Source organism: Trematomus bernacchii, unplaced genomic scaffold, assembly GCF_902827165.1.
Source record: "Trematomus bernacchii unplaced genomic scaffold, fTreBer1.1, whole genome shotgun sequence".
In the NCBI taxonomy this organism is placed as follows: domain Eukaryota; kingdom Metazoa; phylum Chordata; class Actinopteri; order Perciformes; family Nototheniidae; genus Trematomus; species Trematomus bernacchii.
Genome location: NW_022987402.1, coordinates 892,472 through 912,429, shown reverse-complemented (window position 1 = coordinate 912,429; position 19,958 = coordinate 892,472). Strand labels below are relative to the sequence as shown.

General features: G+C 42.1%; 2 protein-coding genes across 3 annotated transcripts; one reads left to right on the top strand and one right to left on the bottom strand.

The window, feature by feature from the left end:
• Positions 1 to 1,411: 1,411 nt before the first annotated feature.
• rpap3 (RNA polymerase II associated protein 3) lies at positions 1,412 to 8,597 on the bottom strand. Of its 2 annotated transcripts, none has more exons than XM_034135618.1 (18): positions 8,460 to 8,597; positions 8,120 to 8,280; positions 7,526 to 7,693; positions 7,335 to 7,439; positions 7,134 to 7,261; positions 6,884 to 7,005; positions 6,739 to 6,809; positions 6,494 to 6,658; positions 6,081 to 6,208; positions 5,873 to 5,994; positions 5,506 to 5,576; positions 5,264 to 5,356; positions 3,802 to 3,998; positions 3,337 to 3,390; positions 2,853 to 3,012; positions 2,545 to 2,642; positions 2,357 to 2,457; positions 1,412 to 2,267 (listed from the first exon to the last, which is right to left on the bottom strand). In XM_034135618.1, exons 2-18 carry the CDS (start codon positions 8,270 to 8,272, stop codon positions 2,182 to 2,184), a joined length of 2,022 nt encoding a protein of 673 aa, XP_033991509.1. In that variant the 5' UTR covers positions 8,273 to 8,280; positions 8,460 to 8,597; the 3' UTR covers positions 1,412 to 2,181. The 2 variants fall into 2 exon arrangements, with proteins under 2 accessions (XP_033991509.1, XP_033991518.1); XM_034135627.1 differs by having other exon boundaries at positions 7,526 to 7,690.
• A 409-nt stretch (positions 8,598 to 9,006) lies between these two features.
• On the top strand, positions 9,007 to 11,267 carry atp23 (ATP23 metallopeptidase and ATP synthase assembly factor homolog). The gene is made up of 6 exons (XM_034135605.1): positions 9,007 to 9,323; positions 9,533 to 9,578; positions 9,770 to 9,851; positions 9,941 to 10,078; positions 10,436 to 10,519; positions 10,604 to 11,267. The coding sequence occupies exons 1-6, from the start codon at positions 9,176 to 9,178 to the stop codon at positions 10,805 to 10,807; spliced, it is 702 nt and encodes a 233-aa protein (XP_033991496.1). The 5' UTR covers positions 9,007 to 9,175; the 3' UTR covers positions 10,808 to 11,267.
• The last annotated feature ends 8,691 nt before the right edge of the window (positions 11,268 to 19,958 follow it).

Sequence of the window (19,958 nt, the reverse complement as noted above, 5' to 3'; positions counted from 1 at the left end):
TTATAATCAAAATCATATATATTATTCTGAAATGGACCAATCTGCACAATGACTACTTTTACTTTGGTTACTTTAACTATATTTTGATGCTAGTTCTTTTTCACTTTTACTTAAAGGTGGGGTATGTAATTTATTTCAGAAACACTTTTTGTTATATTCCATGGAATGCTCTTAACATCCCGATAGCAATGAATATATTAAATGCTTTGACAATAAATACATTAAAAAAATTCATCTGTGGAAGCCGTAGCGCTGTGAAAAGCACGACGGGCTAAAATAACTGGATGGCCTACCTGCCTGTCAGCCTTCCATCTGTGCACAAACTTATCTCGTGCCCTCATTGGTCGTGTGCGCGTTCGTGTGTGTTGGAGGAGGGGCTCTGTAAGGAAGTGGCAGATTTTTTCCGGCTGTGTATTTTCAAATTCTAGCACACTCGAGCTGGTTTCTCCAAAATTACCTACCCCACCTTTAAGGAACATTTTAAATGCAGGAACTTCACTAGTAACAAGTTAGTATTGCTACTTTCACTCAGTGGTGCAAGAAGTATTCAGATGCTTTACTTGAGTAAAAGTACCAATACATTATTTTCAAAATACTTCATTACAATTATAAGTCCTGCATTCAAAATCTTACTTAAGAAAAAGGACATAAGTATTATAAGCAAAATGTACTTAAAGTATACAAAATAAAAGTACTAATTGTGCATAGCTATTGCTTTTATGTGTGTTTATAATTATATTTATATATGTGACATTTCTAGATAATATTGTTGCATCAAGTAGCATTTTCGACTTTTGTAAAATATTCAAATAATTTGCCTCTTTTGTGACTTAAAAGGTTTTTCCACTTGAACTGTCTTTGAATTTTTAGAGATGCATTGTTAAAAGTAGCTAAAGCCGTTGAATAAATGTAGTGGAGCAACATGATTAACCTCTGAACTGTAGTGGAGTAGAAGTACAGGGGGGGGGGGGGGGGGGGTCTTATAACCATCTTCCATTCCAGTTGGTTTGGGACGCACTTTTCATGGCCGGCCCTCTATGCCATGGGATTGAAAGTGGATAGAGAGAGGGTGTTGGGGAATTGTGCCGTAGTATTTGGCTGCTGTTTGATTCTAATCCGTGTGATCTTCCCTGCAGATCCTCAGTGGTGTGGATGCTGAGACCCTGAGGAGCCCCTGCTCTCCTCCTGAACGCTCTGTGGACCCCAAATTAGAGTTGGTAATCTTCTTATTAATGACACTAAACGTACGTGTGTGGCTGTATTTGCTCAACACTGCGTACTGACGGTGATGGACTGGCGCCCTGAATAGGGTGTGCTCTGGATTTAGGACAATGCATGCTGGGAACGGTTCCAACCTTTGTGACCCTGAACAAGATTAAACAGGTAGAGAGAAAGGATTGCGTTTGACACGTGAAGTTGTTGGGTTTTTAATTACACAAGGGTAATCTCATTTCACAATATATACCCATTTGTCTTGCCAAACAATATGCACTATCTTGCTTAATAAACAAAGAGCTACTGTACCTTTCCTGATAACCTGGTGCTAATTCATCACCGTGTGACAAATCTGAGATGATGTTATACTGAGTTCAAAACTAGTTGAACTTCTTAGGGATTGAGTCAACAACAGTGCACACTGCACACACAAACACCTGTCAATACACCTTTATTGGTTGCTTTCCCCAGAACAGGACAATAAAGTACTCACAGAGACTCAATATCCACACTTCCTGTTAATAAACATCTCTTCTGTCTTTGGTATAATCCACTATAAAATGTAAATATGTGACTCACTTCTTCGACAGTTGCACATGTTATACATTTATGAACAGTTTTTTCAAAAAGTGAAATATGTTCATTTTGACAGTCAAGTTGCAGATGTAGGTATCATTCATAATGACATAGTAACGGATACTACACTGGTATTCACTGTATCAGCTTGAACACTCGAACACACCATGTTCAGAACAATAAATCACCATTTGTGAACTTCCAACTTTTAATAACGCAGTGTTGTAAGGAGAGAAAGAAGATATTCAGGGTCATTTCCCCACAGGCTCATATCACAGCAATCCAATTGAATGAAAGCAAATTGAATATACATTCATTCCGGATTAGACTAAAGCTGAATGATTAAGTTGGCTTTAAAAATGAGTGTTGAAATGAAAGCTTTTATCAGCGTCACACCCCGTACTTCTTCTGCAGCGCTGCAACACAGGAAGCCTCCAGCTCAGCTCGGTGCAGGAAGTGGAACAGCTCTTTGAGCACTGGGGAAGAAAAGTAGAACAGCACGTTATCGCTATGATGGAGAGGAACGATATGAGTAATCAGCAACATCACATGGAGGAGACTGGACCTTTCTTCTCCGGGGAGGACAGGAACATGACGGCCATGTCGAAGCGCCGCAGGCTGGCCAGAGTGCTGAGGACCCGCAGCATGAGGGAGGCCTCTTCATGCCTGCACAACACTGCGTTAATGCACACCAACACAAAACCAGAGCAGGCTTACATCTATTGTTTTAATATACAATATGTATAAACTTACTTGATATAGAACCCATGCAGTGTGTTCAGGATCTGATTGAGAATGTCAGGCTCCAGGGAGTTTTGGAATATGCTTGCGTAGGCCTCCGGTTCGACTTGCTGCATGACGAGAAACAAACAAGGAACACAGCTTAGTTTAACAAAAACATGAAACAAACAAGGTACAACTTCGTTTAACACAAACATTTTGAGAGGGATCTTGACTTTTAGGTTGCACATAGTCTGGTTATTTATTATAATCATTGAAACTTTATTACAAAGGGTTTAGTGAGCAGCGTGAGCCCCTGACAGTGGGGACAGACAGCTCACCCTCAGGTATCTGTAGATGACCTCCGGCTGCTGTCCCAGCTTGCGCAGGTCGGCCTCCAGCTGGAAGCTGTTGGTGGGTGGGGGGGGCAGGTCAGCTGCTGACGGAGGAGGAGCCACTTCCTGCTGCGCTGGCTGTGTGCTCGGTCTGTTAGAAGGAACTCTGGAGAGAAGAAGCAAGACAAGTGTTCAGTGGGGGGGGGGGATAATCAATACCGCTTTCCAATAAATAAATAAATAAATTGCTGAGCCCCTGATATACAGTTTAGATTGTTGAATAGACAATAGACATATCTATTCCTGATTTTAGAGTGTACGGACAGTACAAGCTAAGCTGTTTCGGTGTGAGTTGCTGAGCGTTAGGCATGTCTGCTTTCTCTGCAATGTAATAAAAGCAGATGGAACTGAGCTTGTGGTGCTAAAAGTAACAAAGAAAAAAAACATTACAGCAATATCTATTTGCAGAAATCATGACCCGGTTACTCACCTTCCTTCTGCACAGTGACGTGGTGGAGAGAAGGATTTCTGGACAGACAGATTGCTGTTGAGTTTTGGAATAAGATAAGATAAGATTGATCCCTGTACATTCTGGTATTTTTGTAAATAGTTAGAAAAGTCTACTTAAATATGCATAGAATTAAAAACCCTAAAAGTATTTTTCCCATAATGAACTGTACTATAGTTACAAAGACTTTGAAGCAACTAAAACAGGCATAAGATATAAACACAGGATAGGACAAGTAGGAGTTCACACAAGGAGTAAATAGAAGAACAAATACAAGATCTAATGACATTATAGAATACAATAAAATAAACAAATATAACCGTTCTGACATCTCTGCAGTCAAAATGTGAAACACATGGTAACTCACAACAGAACAACATTCAAACAGGTAAGAGACTTTTGTGTTGAAATGAGTTCAGAAATGAAATCCGTTATAGAGGGGCTCACTTCTCAGGGAGCGAGGGGACGTCTGCTAGCTCCTCCATCTTGATCACTTTAGCGCTGGGTGAGGTGGACAGTGGAGAGGAGTTGTCCTCAGCCTCCTTCATCACCTCCTTGATGAGGAGCTTGGACCCTTCTGACTCCCCCTCAGACACCGTCACCTCTCCACTCACTTCCTCAATCTCAATCCTGCGCAGAGGCTTCTGAAGAGCACAACATGTTCACCATCAGTCCAAAGCTTCATTGATTTCACCAGATGCTAGCAATGCTATCACAACATGCAGATGAGAGAATCCAGATGTTTACATTGTTAGCTGTCCTGCCACCTGCTGGACAAACAACGCTAAAGCTGTACACTGAAGAGTGAACTACAAAAAAGTATGTCAGATAACTGACGATCAGATCATCTACTCTTTGATTCATATTCATGTGTTAGCTTGTCAAATGTCCATACTGCTGATCACAAGGAGGAACGCTTTATCATATCATTTTTGTAATTCAACTTTTTGAATCCGATAATGATTAGATAGAATCTTGTGTCAAATAAATGTACAGGCTTTGTCTAGACCAGGGGTGTCAAACTCAATTTCAACTCGGGCCACATTAGCATGATGGTTGCACTCAAAGGGCCAGTTTTATATATAAGACTATATAAGAATAAATATATAAATATTTAATATATATAAAATAATGTATTATATACCATTATTGCCTCTGCATTGGATTATTATCGGATAGGGTAATAACTTCATAATTAACTACGTCTGAAAGCAGAAGTCTAGGGCAAACAATTGCAAGTCTCTTCAGTGTGCATGTCACAAAATGATTTAAAAAGAAAAGCCAAATTCTGAAAAAAAAATAATAATAAGTGACATTTTGAAAAAAAAAGTCAAATTCCGAGAAAAAAAGTCTAATTTGAGATGCATTGTGGGACATGTAGTTTATGGGCAATGTGCTTCTGTAAAGCGGCATGTAACTGTATAATAAACATATTATATTCTTTGCAAGCTCTTGTGGGGCCACATGAAATGAAGTCGCGGGCCGGATTTGGCCCCCGGGCCTTGAGTTGGACACCCCTGGTCTAGACTAAATAGACTGAAATATTTAATATAATGTGATGACTAAAAGTGACATTTGACGCAACACTAAATAGAAAAACTGAAACTTGACTTAAACATTGTGAGTAACATGAATTAAAACCTACACTAGAATAACTCTGAAGAATACATCTTAAATCGCTGCCAAAATGAACACTGCCTCTAAATAATGTAGTGTAAATGAACTGTAGATAACCTTCTGTGATCTACGATACATTCAATAATGAAAGGATACCTTCAAAAAGAAACACACATTATCCTGCAGCTTTCACCTGGAATATAGTCAGATCACACCACAGTTTAAGCGTTATCTTCCACTAATCTGCCTTCAGTGTGGCAGCGTGCAGAGACAGTGATCAGGAGAGACTCACAGCTGACTGCAGATGTGTCGGCTTGTCTATGGGCTGGACGGTTCTCCTGTGTGAGCCGTCTGCAGTCTGCAGCAGGCCACCGGGGGCCGCACCCTGAAACACAGTCACAGTAAGAAACACACGAGAAGGCTGGTGAGGATCAAACCTGAGAGACGTGCCAAAGAGTCCTCCAGAATCAATGCTCAAAGCCAGAGGGGGTTCAAACCAAGTAGAGTACATCAGTCTCTACGAGGAAAACATACCATGTGGAGTTTCTGCAGCTCGTTCAGGGCCTGCTTGTTCCCTGGTTCCAGTTTTAACACCTCCTGAAAATCTGTTCACACAAACAAACACACACTGGTTTTAACTCGGTGATTCTTTGGTCAATTCAAGTTAAGATGACTTTAGTAAGATGGTTACAAGTTTAGTTAAACCTTGTCTCGAAATAAAAAAACAGTCTAATCTTTGAACGGGCTGACCAGAACAAAACATACTTTTCCACACAAGTAAAGATGGAAACCAAAGAGACACAGACTAACATCATGTATCGGCCCTAGATACAGTATATTGTGTATTGCTGTAGTGAGTTGCTGCTGTTCGCCTGCAGCACAGTGTAGCTGTGCACAGCACCTTGTCTGGCCTCCTGCAGCTTCCCTAGAGCCGCTCTGGCAGTGGCCCGGCGGGCGAAAGCCTTAGTGTAGGTTCTATCCAGAGAAAGGGCTTTGGTGCAGTCCTCCTCCGCCTCCTTATACCTGCAGCAAACACAACAAAACAATATGCAAGGCTTTAGTTTGGACTCTAAACAGAAAGTGCGTGCAGAAGCACAAGCTGTGCTCACCTCTCCAGCTTGAGGAAGGCCATGGCTCTGTTGGCGGGCAGCAGCACGTTCAGGCTGTCCGCCTCCATGCCTCTGCTGTAGCACTCCACGGCCGCTTCGTACTTCCCCTCCTTGAAATAAGCATTCCCCTGAAAGGCAGTCAGAAAACTTCAAAAGACTGTTTCAAAATGAACACAGCTCCATTACTTCTCAAGACTGTTCAAAGAACATCAGAACCCAAAGAAACAGCATCATATCATCTGGCTTGTTCCTACTTCTTATATAAGAACAAAACCATACACTCTTCTTAACCTAAAGAAAAAGTGACAAATGAAATGGCAGAATGAAAATGTCTGGAACCATACAACTTCTCCTCACATGGACACCGTTTCATATATTTGTAATATTAGCCCCCAACATGTGGCAAAGCTCACCCTGTCCTTTTGTACAGTCGCCTCCTGTCGCCTCTGCTGCTCCTCCTGTATTCTCTCCTCCTCTTGTCTCCTCTCCTCCTCCTGTCCTCCCTGCTGCTCCGGGGCCACTGTGGGGGCCTCCTGTGTGGCTTCACTCAGGACGGCAGGCGCCTGATGTCGGAGAGTCTGAAAGCAGTCAATGATAGTGAGGAGATAAAGAGAAGAGGACTTGAGGCTAAACCCTGGAATGATGCTTTGACGCTCACCTCTGTGATATGTTTCACTTCATTCTGTGCCTCCACGTTCCCTGGGTCGAGCTTGAGAACCATCTCATAATCTATACAGAAACATATTCACATTGTGACCTCAGTGTGCACAACAGACGGCCTAATCCTTTGAACAGTTGATCACCTTCTAATGCAGATTCATATTTCTTCAGGGCAGCCCGCGCTGCTCCTCTCCGAGCATACGCTCTGAAGTAGTTGCTGTCCAGAGCGATGGCCAGGTTGCAGTCGGACTCTGCCACAGCATACCTGGGGGTACACACTCTTTTAGAACAACACAGACAGGCTGCATACTGTTACATGTATTCAAACTATTTAAATACATAGTTTGTGTGCAAAACAGCAGCCTTGATATTGTTATCGTCTATGCTTTTCACTTTTTCAGTCTGAAGAAGGAGGTGGCTCTGTTGGTGGGCAGCACAGGGTTGTAGGGGTCTGCAGCCATCCCCCTGGTGTAACACTCCACAGCATCATTGTACTTTCCCTCTTTGAAAAACGCGTTACCCTGAAAACACAAGTATAATCTGCTTTAGGAAACCGTCTCCTTCTCTTCACTTGCTTTTTATTGCCGTGCTTACCTTTTCTTTCTCAGCCAGCATTTTGTCCCGGTCAGCTTCCTCAGAGTCCGACTCATTGGACTCTGCAGGACTTTCCTCCTTATCCATCTCTGCCAGAGCCTGGTCCTGCCACCACAGAAGAAGAGATACTGAGTGAACTACTCTATGACCTCACCAGACCATTTGAGATTTGATTAGGATGCTTTAGCTACCACGTCAAACTTGTCCCATGATTTATAGTCGTATGCTTTGATCCTGGAGGCGTCCTTTGACTCTCCTGCCTTGGCGTCTCCGTTGCTCATTGGCTCCTTCTTCTTCTTCTTCTTTCTTTCCCTCATTTTTGTTTTGTAGTCTATGTTGCGCACAGGTGGGAGAGTCTTCTATAACACAGAGACAACAAGCTGCTAACACCTGAAGACCAGCCAGAACATGACCTGCTCCATAGAGAGAGAGAGAGAGAGAGAGAGAGAGAGAGAGAGAGAGAGAGAGAGAGAGAGAGAGAGAGAGAGAGAGAGAGAGAGAGAGAGAGAGAGAGAGAGAGAGAGAGAGAGAGATAGATAGATAGATAGATAGATAGATAGATGGAGGGAGAGAGAGAGGATAGATAGATGTGCAGAGAGACAGACAGCTGTGCAGACAGACAGACAGACAGATGCACAGACAGATATGCAGACAGACAGACAGATGCACAGACAGATGTGCAGACAGACAGACAGACAGATGTGCAGACAGACAGACAGATGCACAGACAGATGTGCAGACAGACAGACAGACAGACAGACAGACAGACAGACAGACAGACAGACCTGGTCCTGCTGCAGTCCTCCGGTCCTCAGCTCCTCGTCTCTCTTCTTGATGTCCGTCTCCCAGCTCTGCAGCTCGGACATGTAGCTCTGCAGATCCTCCGCATTTTGCCGCATCTGGAGCTGTAACTCAATGGCTTTGTTTCCCGCGGACATGTTTCTCCCTGCCAAACACACATTCGTTTTTCAGAAATGTTTACCTTGTAGAAAACACGAGAATCATGCTGCCATGCGCGTGAGGCTAGCAGCTAGATAGCTAACGTAGCTAGCACAAATACCAAACATTTAGAGCAAATAAAGTACATTCAAGTGACCCTGTAGACCCTTGAACCCTCTAAAGTACCTGTGACGTGTTTCTCTGCCTGACAGTTACAGTTCTAATGTCCCTGCAGTTAATTTGGCTAAATATTAAAGTAAAATGTGTCGGTATTTATAACTCTCTGTTTACGTTCGGAGCCATGACAGCCGAGTACCAGCAGCCTTTGCGCTGGTTGAAACAAAGATCTTCTATGCTACGAACACTCACTTACTACAAAACTAAAATCGCAAACTGACTGAAATGGGTGCGGGTAGACCGGTAGACCCTATACATCCATGCCATGGGTAGACCGTAGAACACGACACATTATACTATAAACTCACCTCACAAAACAAAACAAAATGTAAAAAAATATATACTTACAAAACAGCCAGGACCTTTTCGACGTGTCGTGTTTTTAACACGACACTGTTATGTTCTAGTTTTTACAGACAGCTTGCACACGTCTAATGGCTCAGTTGTTTTGGTGCTTGAAGTTGACGTCTTGCCTGCACGGTATGAATAGACGATCTATACCGTATACTATTAAAACAAAACTGTGTTTGTAAAATATTATTTTAATTGACTTTTGGAGTTTGTTATGTGTATGTACTTTATGATATAAAAGCGATGGAAATTAAATGATAACTAACCATTTCCATTCTTTACCTTTGACCTTTTGCGACCACGTGATCTACAAAACAGTGATGACCTCTCTCCTGCTTGCTAGCTGTAGCTAACTCCTGCTAACACTTCACACAATGGACCAGTCTAAACAAGAGAAGGAATATGGATATGAGTTATTCCCGGAGAGAAACACGGGGCCTAAGAAAGAGAAATCATTCGTAAAGTCCCTGTTCACTTCCCAATTCAAGTGTGAGATAATGTTGAAGCTCGCAATGGAAACCAGTGAGTGTTTTAGCAAGCTGGTGTCCTGTCAGCAGGGACAGCTGAATGATGTGCTTTCTGTCTAATGTGTTGTTCATTTCACATCCTCCTGCTGTGTTCATGTTGGGAGCTTGCTGTCAGAGTAGCAGCAGGTAGCGTTAGCCACATGTAGCTCTCAGTGGCTCCTGTCATTGATCCACATTCAGCTTTAACTGCTCTGTCTCTCTCAGGTCCGTACGCCAAACTGCTCCTCAGTGCCATGAACAGCTCGGGATGGTAAGTATAATTTAGAATGAAATATATAAACTGAGGGGGAGAAGTACTCGGATCTGGTATTTAAGTAAAAGTACAAGTTCAATTTACTCCAGGTGTAACTAAAGTCTGATTTAAAAGTTGATTATATTTCACATCATTAATCCACATCTGTAAAGTACATCATGATGACTCTACGCCCTCCTCTGACACAGCAAGGTTATCAGAGACCGGCATTTTGCCTGTGAAGATTGTGATGGGTCGGTGAGCGGGGGCTTTGACGTGGCGTCTTCTCAGGTAGGAGATGTGCGCACTAATAAAGATGAGGTTCTGATCATGTTAAGAGTTTGCTGCTCAAGGATAATGAGATGTTTTTTTGTTTGAAGATCGTTTTGTGTCAGAACAACATCCAACAGCAGTCCCACATGAACAGGGTGGTCACACACGAGCTCATCCATGCCTTCGACCACTGCCGGGCCCACGTGGACTGGTTCAACAACCTGAGGCACCTGGCCTGCTCTGAGGTCAGACTGAGTGTCTGCCTGTATTTATGTGCAGCTGAAGCTGTGGCTAGTTGGTGATCTAGTTTAAGTCTCTGAATATTTGCCATTGTGTGGAAAATATTGCTCTTTGACATTAATGTGTACACAAATTGCCAAAACACTGTCTCCAATAGGAACATATCACCCAGTGCCCAAGGCTGCCTTCAAAATAAAAGCATAAAACAACTACTTCAATTAACTTAAAAAACACTAAATTAAAAGATACATTTACGATGAACGAAAACGACAAGAAAATAAAGGTTTTACTATTAAATAATTTCAATCAATATATAGCTCCAAAACTGATTGTACAAGGACTTTTCTGTGTGATCTTTTCAGATCCGGGCGGCTAACCTGAGTGGAGACTGCTCCTTCAGCTCAGAAGTGTCCAGATTTAACTTCGGCATGAAGCAGCACCATCAGGTACCGGAGACAGCGGACCTTCTCTGGGATGTTTCAGGATGATGTGATAATCTGAACACTGACATTATGTTTTTCTTGGGACAGGAGTGTGTCAGAGACCGCGCCCTTCGCTCCATCCTCGCTGTGAGGAAGATCAGCGCGGAGGAGGCGCAGAAAATAGTGGACGAAGTGTTCGACTCGTGTTCCAACGACCACGCTCCGTTCGGAAGAATCCCGCACGGCTCCAAGGATGCAGAGTTCGCCTACAGAGATCATGAGAGCAGAGATCGATATAATGCAAACCTTTAGTGTGCTCACGCTCTCTAGGACACTGAGGAAAGTTTGGCAGCATCCAGTTCCTGCTCAGCATCGAGGGGCAGCGTGTCGGACACCATCTAATCCCCTCACCAGGGATTTTCTCTAAGTGATGCGTCCTTGGAACAGAAGAGCAAAGGAAGTAGTTTCAGTACATTTCATAATCTACCTTCATTTTGTTAAACTAATCCTCTACAAAGGGATTTGAAGGAGGGCTTTTGCTCTGGAAGTGAATTATAACAGAAGGCCTCAGTGATGTATACGTCATTTGTTTTGTATTGATCAATAGATGCTTTTAAGGAAATACAGGATGAATGTTTCGTCCATGGATGTTTGCTGGAACCACCTTGAGGTTGGAGGATGTATTCCACTGTTTGCTCCTCATCTTTTTGCCACATTGACATCCACTCATTTCCTGTAAACATTGTGATTAAATGAAACCAAATCAACCTGAGTTTGAAAACGATCCGAGACCTTCAAAAAGTTAGTTATTTGTGAGGACAAGAACTCAACCTTAGGACAAAATGTTTATATCATGACTTGCCGACAAAGCATAAATATGCTGATCATAACACCATGATGCGTAATCCCCAGAGAGGAAATGAAAGTGAGCCGAGTTTAGATTAGAGTGAGGAAAGTTCTTCCACAACAACACGGATCACTCCGCTCACATCTGCGCCGTCACTGTAAAATGTCACTGCTGACATCTTTATTGGACATTAGCATTTAGAGAATCTCGTATCCCTCCTCTGAGATTAATGAGGGAGAAAGTTATACAGGAATTAGCCTCATAACCCCCCCCCACCCCATCCACCACTATCTCCAAGACAACACCCTCTGCATTATAATCACAGTCCGTGTGTGTCTGCTGCCGGACTGGAATAAGCCACTTATCTCAGAACACAAGATGAGTGTGTGGGACGACGAGCAAAGTGGATTAATTTTGGAAGGTTAATGATGAACGCAGCCTCGAGGCAGTGGGATTCAAACATAAGAACACAACAGAAGAGAATAATATGTATTCACAAGTTGGCTAAATAAAGAAATGGTTTTAAACAATAGAATTACTGCTGGAGTGGAGCACATATCAAATATCTAAACATGTTGGATACAGTTAGACATCCGGAACAATATGGTGAATGTGTAAGATGTCATACTGTCTTTTGTTGCCAGGATTTGAGAAATACCAAGGACATGAGTAAGTCCTCTTCACAAACCCACTGTAAATCTTATTGAAATATATCCCCTCTAACTACTGCAGTCAGAGCTGGTAAAGAACTCCATGGCAACAGTTTCAATTAAGACCCCTTCCAGGATGCTTAATGGCTACTGTTACTGGAGTGCTACGCCCTGACGGTTTAAAGGAATCCTTCACCAGCAAAGTGAGTGTTTCTTCAAAGACTCGCCTAGAGTTCACTTGAAAAAAAAGACATTTTCTCGCATGCCTCAAGGGTGAGCTAAGAATTCTATCTCGATGAGTTCAAGTCAATTGAGGTTGTGTTTCACAACAACAAAACTATATTAGAATCAGAATACCTTTATTTGTCCCACAGAGGGGACATTTATTTGTTTACAGCAAAAGTAAAGATAGAGATAAAAAAATAAAACACGATTAGAATATAAACATATGTTTCAAAACTACCACAATTCATCAAGACCTTTCTCCAACTTTAGATTTTCCATTCACCATGAATGAAGGCATGGGACACAAAGGAGTTACTTCAAGAGTTCAGGTACTTGGGTTATTGTAAAACAAAGTGAAGTATTTGATTTAAAAAAAAGTCAAGTCTTGCTTTAATCAACTATTCTCTTTTCTTAAACATGCAACAAATATTTTGTTCACCAGCTGCTGGCTGATTCTGATATGTGCTGCTTAGCAGGCTGTGTACTGAAACAATGAAAGTGAAAGATGCTCCAACACTCTACACAGATGGTTTATACAGTTATTCCATCCATTTAAGATACAAACGTACTGTATTAGTGCAGCTCACAGCAGCATTTTGAACATTCATCGTACAAGAATTACATTATTTCTTAAAAATAGAATAATATACAATTAAACAAACATTAAAAGCAAATATATACATATTCAGAGGAGAAAATACATAAATTCAGAAGAGTATCTAAGAATACATTATACAGAATAAATTAGAATACTCTCTAATATACCAATCTAAATAAACAGTGTAAACAAAAGGGCACAGTAGCTTTGGGTGAAAAGTCAATATCCTGTAATATAATGATTATAATAAATGCAGCACTTTACAGCACAGCACGTGCATGTTAACACATATACGTAACATCTACTAATAAGGTAGTCATTACATTATTGATCCTCTATTATCAGTGCTGCAGCTGCTACCTTAATGTCAGTATGTGTCACAGAGCTGCCATCCTATCATGGCTGCAGTACTATCTTCATCCTTTAGATGGCAGTGTTGTCCACTCATCAGAGCATTGAATCCCAACTTGGAAACAGCTGCCGGTGCTGTTTTATTGATACATAATCAAATGGATTTCACTGAGGCCTGTTCCTGGTGAGTGCTGGGTCTGAGCAGAGGTACGAGCAGGAATGGAGCTGCTCTCCATCTGTTAAGAGGCAGCGCCCACTGAGTTTTAATGAGGATGATCCAGTGAGGCCTTCACTGACCTGCTGCAGACAGCACAGGAGCCCCAGAGCACTAATGAACTCATCTACTTAATTAGAATAATGCCACATTTAGTTGTAGCGCGGTGCAAGGACCCCCATCTGCCTTTGTGAAGTTGTAAGGTGTCTGCTCTTTAGGGTAGTGGGGGGGGGGGGGTTTGCTGAATTATTTAGCTGTACTGAGATATTGGTATTTCTGGCTTCATTTTATAAAGAAGACCATGCATGGTCGTGCACAGGGACGAGCTTCAGGGGGAAAGATTTGACATGTGCTTCTCAAGGACTTTGGAAATAAAGAAGTCGACGTGGAGAAGCTGGTCGCCATGGCATCCTTCGGCTAAGATGGTCTTTTTTGTGCCCCATCTCCAGCACTCTGGGGAAACACTTGCACAAAGAGAATCAAAATAGAGTCCTCTCCTTCAGCCTGAGGAGAACTATTATATGATATATATATTATATCACACTGAGCTCATGGAGGACAGAAGTGCACATCTAAAGACGGCCATCTTGGTTTATCAGCTGACATCTGAAGACAGTGAGGACTCATTTCCAGAATATTTCAAATAAACATGACAAAATAAGATAAGAAGGACCTTTATTGATCTCCATGGGGACTAGTGAAAGCAGAAACAGAGTAAGAGTGAAGCAAAAGGACAATACAATTACAAATACAACTAGTAACTGTTGAAACAAGATATCACAACAACAAGGTCAAACGATGATCCATTGAATGAATATATACTGTATACATTTTAGGATTGTTAAATATATTTACATTTTAGTGTGTATTTGCGAGTGCAGGTCATTTGTACCAACAGTGCAGGTTTTATATAAAGTACAGGTTACTTTGAATAAAGATATAGTTGTATAACAATAGAGGTGTTAGCATAATTAGCAGTTTAGCCTTATAAAAGCTGCAGCTCGTTGCAGTCACACGTATTGCTTGTATTATTAGTAGATAGAGTTGTATTATACTTTAATTAAAGGAAAGTGTAGTTCATTAGATAGTAACAGGCCACAGTGACAGCGGAGGAAAGTTGGGATCATTAGAATTCACAGCAGAATCCTCTGAAGGCCCTCCAACCTGACAATTACCTCCCCAGCAGGAAGCCCTGTGTGAGGCTGCTGCAGGGGGGGCATGGGTATCAATTAATGATGTGTGCTAGTTAAGAATTAATTAAGGTTTTGAAGTTGGCAGGGATTATATTCGTATCACTATCCTTTTAACAACTCTTTGGCTTGATTGTCCCAAAGCAAGGTCATCTGAATAATGCAAGGTCCACCCAAAACACAAAAAAGCTTTTCTCACTTTCCTTTGGATAACCCACAGTTTATATTTGTATCATTTTTTATAATTGAGATAGATAATTATTTTTAGATAAATAAACTTACCAGTACACATATTTCAATAGCCCTTATATAAATCATTACCTCCCAAAAGTTTGGGTTAGGGTTGTACAAGTACAAGAGAAAGTCTGACAGATTTGTGCACACAAAAACCGTTGTGCTTTTAGGTTGTTTAATTGTTGTTGCTCTGTAAGTCCTGGACTGTGTTTTTGAACATTTACCTACAAATAGAGAGGAAAGGAGAGAGCTGGCTTTCCCACGTCGTCTCAAACACAACAGTAAGTCAAGGGATTTGTGGCACTCTGAATGACGTTCATTAGGAATGAAAGGACTAGAGATTATATCAGGAAATCCCCCTGAAACACACACACACACACGATACTGTCAAACATCCTGTGTAACATTATAGTACTGGTTTTGAGTTAAACAGTCAAAATACAGAAACATACGTACAATTATAGGAAAAACAAGTATACCAAGTCAAAGTCAACTTTATTGTCAATTCCTCTGTGTGTGATAAAGCCATCCAAAATAATAAATAAAAAATGCATATATGTATATAGACATGCATACACCTGTGCATACTCTTATATATATATATATATATATATATATATATGTTTTAAACACTGGACAAAATTATAAACGCAACACTTTTGTTTTTGCTCCCATTGTTCATGAGCTGAAATCAAAGATCTAAGAATTCTTCTATGAACACAAAAGGCCTATTTCTCTCAAATATTGTTCAGAAATGATTAAATCTGCCAAAGGCACACCTGTGCAAGAACCATGCTGTCTGATCAGCATCTTGATATGCCACACCTGTGAGGTGGATGGATTATCTCGGCAAAGGAGAAGTGCTCACTAAAACAGATTTAGACAAGTTTTTGAACAATATTTGAGAGAAATAGGCATTTTGTGTTATATGTTATAGTAGCCTACAAAGCTGCTGCTGGCTGTATGTTTTCTCCTCTCCATTATTTCTGGAAACTTTTCCAGCTCACATGAAAGGGCTGGCAGACGGTCACCATTCACTGTGGATGACTTCTACAACAGTAATTAACACATGCTGGCATTTGAATCCCCACTTTGCTAATGATATGCATGGTATTAATTAGGCCTAAGTGATTAACATAACAACCGCTGGACAATGTCCTGGGGTAAGAGCAGAGCTGCTTCCCTTTCATTAACTCTCCCTGAAGGCACAGGCTCATTAATATATCCCAGCAGCCACCTCTGCTGACCTTGACAAGTTCTGAGTCCCTTTGAAAGTCTCAAACTCTATAGACTGAATTCAAGCTGAGGAACCTGTCGAGAAAGCAAGGACAGGACAGAAATAGAAGAGAAACGCAAAAAAACAAACAAAGGAAACAGAAAACAGAAAGAGTATAAGCAAACAATAAAGAGGAAACAAGACAACATCGACCCATATACATTTACAGAATGTACAGAATACAAGAACACCCTGAAGAGAAATACAACTACCCTGAAAACTGAAACGTTGATTTGAATTGAATGTATCATGCCAACTGATTTCACATAACTGTATTGAATAGTTGAAAGCAATAATACTAGGTTTAAATACAAAATATTAGGTTCAACTTAATATTATTGCTTTCAACTAACATAATACAATTAATATATAAAAAATAGAACAGAATACAAAAAATAAAGATAAACATATCAATAATGAAGGATATATATATCGATAGAGTATATATATTGAATAAACAATATAAATACACAGGATACAGAATAACCCCAAAACGGAGAGCTGACAGATGTTGGATCACTCTGTGGAGCTGAGTGTTGGGATGACTTCCTATAGAATAGAATGGGAGGGATGAAACCCTCTGTAATGGTCTCACATGCAGAGCACACAGCACACAGTGACATGTGTCCTCTGCTTTGAACCCATCCTAGTACCAGGAGTCTAGTACTAGGAGTCTAGTACCAGGAGTCTAGTACCAGGAGTCTAGTACCAGGAGTCTAGTACCAGGAGTCTAGCGCCAGGAGTCTAGCGCCAGGAGTCTAGTACCAGGAGTCTAGCACCAGGAGTCTAGTACCAGGAGTCTAGTACCAGGAGTCTAGTACTAGGAGTCTAGTACCAGGAGTCTAGTACTAGGAGTCTAGTACCAGGAGTCTAGTACTAGGAGTCTAGTACCAGGAGTCTAGCGCCAGGAGTCTAGTACCAGGAGTCTAGTACCAGGAGTCTAGTACTAGGAGTCTAGTACCAGGAGTCTAGTACTAGGAGTCTAGTACCAGGAGTCTAGTACCAGGAGTCTAGTACCAGGAGTCTAGTACCAGGAGTCTAGTACTAGGAGTCTAGTACCAGGAGTCTAGTACCAGGAGTCTAGTACCAGGAGTCTAGTACCAGGAGTCTAGCACCAGGAGTCTAGTACCAGGAGTCTAGCGCCAGGAGTCTAGCACCAGGAGTCTAGTACTAGGAGTCTAGTGCCAGGAGTCTAGCGCCAGGAGTCTAGCACCAGGAGTCTAGTACTAGGAGTCTAGTACCAGGAGTCTAGTACCAGGAGTCTAGTACCAGGAGTCTAGCACCAGGAGTCTAGTACCAGGAGTCTAGCGCCAGGAGTCTAGCACCAGGAGTCTAGTACTAGGAGTCTAGTACTAGGAGTCTAGTACTAGGAGTCTAGCACCAGGAGTCTAGTACCAGGAGTCTAGTACCAGGAGTCTAGTACTAGGAGTCTAGTACCAGGAGTCTAGTACCAGGAGTCTAGTACTAGGAGTCTAGTACCAGGAGTCTAGCACCAGGAGTCTAGTACTAGGAGTCTAGTACCAGGAGTCTAGCGCCAGGAGTCTAGCACCAGGAGTCTAGTACCAGGAGTCTAGCACCAGGAGTCTAGCACCAGGAGTCTAGTACTAGGAGAAGTGGGCAGCTATTGTACAGCGCCCGGGGAGCAATGGGAGTGAGGGGGGAAGGGGGATGTCCGGTGCCTTGCTCAAGGCACTCCTATTGGTCGGTCAGAGTGAGTGACACCGTATCACATCAGCATAGAGTAGAATGGATCTGATCCTAATCAGTTGGCTTCATAGTAAGAATGATGTCAAACACAAAGTGTACAGCAGAAGATCCCTTCAAGGAGAGCTTCAATTGAGACGTCTTGACGTCTCTGCCTGTTATTGGTAGGTTTAGAGACCGGCCTGGAGACTGGAAGCTCTCCTCTGGAGTTCTTTGTCATTTGAAAGTTGAAGGACATCGGAGGATCACCTCATTCTCCTGTCCGCCCCATTTGATAGATGAGGCCTTCTCCGAGCCGAGCGGGGGGGCCGCTGGGACTTCCAATGCATTGAAGGGAGGAGTGGGAGATTGCCTGAAGGCTGGACTCCCCTCTCTGGTGAGACAATTTAGGTCAACCTCTCGTCCCCAGTCCAGATAACTGTCCTCCAATCTGAGGGCTTTGTCACGGATGAGTTGTGGCAGCGCGGAGCAGCTGAACCTGAACACCCACCGGAGGATTACCGTGTGGTCACAGCAGACCTGTGGGGGGGGGGGGGTCTCCGACACATATAACAGGGACAGCACAGTGGAGAGGAGAAATGTCTTTGCTGTCCGGCAGAAAACGACCCAAGTTTGCTTATCATCTTATTTGAGTTTTGCCTCACAGTTTTAATTTCTTTGACTATTGTGAAGGCCTATTTTCTTTGTTCAATGTGTGTGGAAAGAATTTCATTTGACTTTGATTAACCATGAGCAACATAACATCAAGCCATCATCAGCAGCCAATCACAGCTGAGGGAAACTGATGACTAGAAAGATAACATGTTAGAAATGTCTGTGTAAAAGCTGGCTTAAATGAACAAAAGAAGGTAAACCGTGCAAATCTGGTAACATTTAGTTACATGTAGGCTCTTTTATTCTTTGAGGTCCACACTGTCCACTTACAAGCAGACAAGGTTATAAACAAAGGTCACATGACCCTAACACTTAATTGGATTTAATTGTGGTAAACAAGTGTTTGAGTCCTGAGAGGAGCAGGAACACGAACAAGCTAATGTCAGTTCTGTTTTAGTGTGCTGTTCCACCGAGCAGAGTCCGAGGAGCCACGTCATGACTCCATCTTTTACGTCTCAGAACAGCGGACAATGCTCATGTTGCTATTATTCTAACGTTCCGCTTAAAGGTGGGGTAGGTAATTTTGGAGAAACCAGCTCGAGTGCGCTAGAATTTGAAAATACACAACCGGAACAAATCTGCCACTTCCTTATAGAGCCCCTCCTCCAACACACACGAACGCGCACATGACCAATGAGGGCACGAGATAAGTTTGTGCACAGATGGAAGGCTGACAGGCAGGTAGGCCATCCAGTTATTTTAGCCGGGCCGGCTAAAATGATTGGTCGTGCTTTTTACAGTACTACGGCTTCCACAGATGACATTTTTTTATGGATTTTTTGTCAAAGCACTTAAGATATTCATTGCTATCGGGATGTTAAGAGCATTCCATGGAATATAACAAAAAGTGTATCTCGAGCCGGTTTCTCAAACTTACCTACCCCACCTTTAATTGAACAAGGACTTCAAACTTAACAACTTGAAACTGTCTGATGCTCTCATAAGGAACATCACCTGATGCATTTTTCCATATAAATGTATATTTTTCAGTTTCAATTCACAATGTTTGGCTGTAGCGCTGTCAATTAAGGATTGTACAATATGATGTTTGTCTCGTATTCTATGCATGATGGATTGAAGCTAATCTGACTGACCAATAAAAAGATTTAGAATTTAGAAAAAAAAAAAATGATGTGTATTTTCTTGGCATGTTTAATGAAGAATGTGATCTTTGATTGTTGTAGGTTCTGCAACAACTCTCTGCCCTCCTATGCTGCTCCACCCCAGCATCCTTTGGGGGCCGACGGGCCAAATAGTTGGCCCCCGAGTTGGACTAACTTTCGGGGCTGACTGAGAGACTCCACTGAAAAGACTTGTTTGCAATAATTCACTGCCCCTGTGGAAAAGGTGTTGCCATTGATCATCAGAGCACAACTTTAAATCTAAATGAGAGAGCACGTTGAAGCTCACAGCAAACGGTCTATATCTTCTCCCTTATAAACATGTCCCCCAGCAGGGGGTTCATTATGGAGGGGGGGGATGCCGCTCTGACCTGTGTCTTTAGCACACATCACACTCAT

Excerpts from the sequence above, each read along its gene's own strand:
- atp23 (XM_034135605.1), top strand. The coding sequence starts at position 9,176 with ATGGACCAGTCTAAACAAGAGAAGGAATATGGATATGAGTTATTCCCG. Across the intron at positions 9,852-9,940 it reads TTGACGTGGCGTCTTCTCAG|ATCGTTTTGTGTCAGAACAA; the intron begins GTAGGAGATGTG and ends TTTTGTTTGAAG. Across the intron at positions 10,079-10,435 it reads GGCACCTGGCCTGCTCTGAG|ATCCGGGCGGCTAACCTGAG; the intron begins GTCAGACTGAGT and ends TGATCTTTTCAG.
- rpap3 (XM_034135618.1), bottom strand. The coding sequence starts at position 8,272 with ATGTCCGCGGGAAACAAAGCCATTGAGTTACAGCTCCAGATGCGGCAA. Across the intron at positions 5,995-6,080 it reads GCCTTCCTCAAGCTGGAGAG|GTATAAGGAGGCGGAGGAGG; the intron begins GTGAGCACAGCT and ends TGTTTGCTGCAG. Across the intron at positions 5,577-5,872 it reads GCTGCAGGAGGCCAGACAAG|ATTTTCAGGAGGTGTTAAAA; the intron begins GTGCTGTGCACA and ends TTGTGTGAACAG.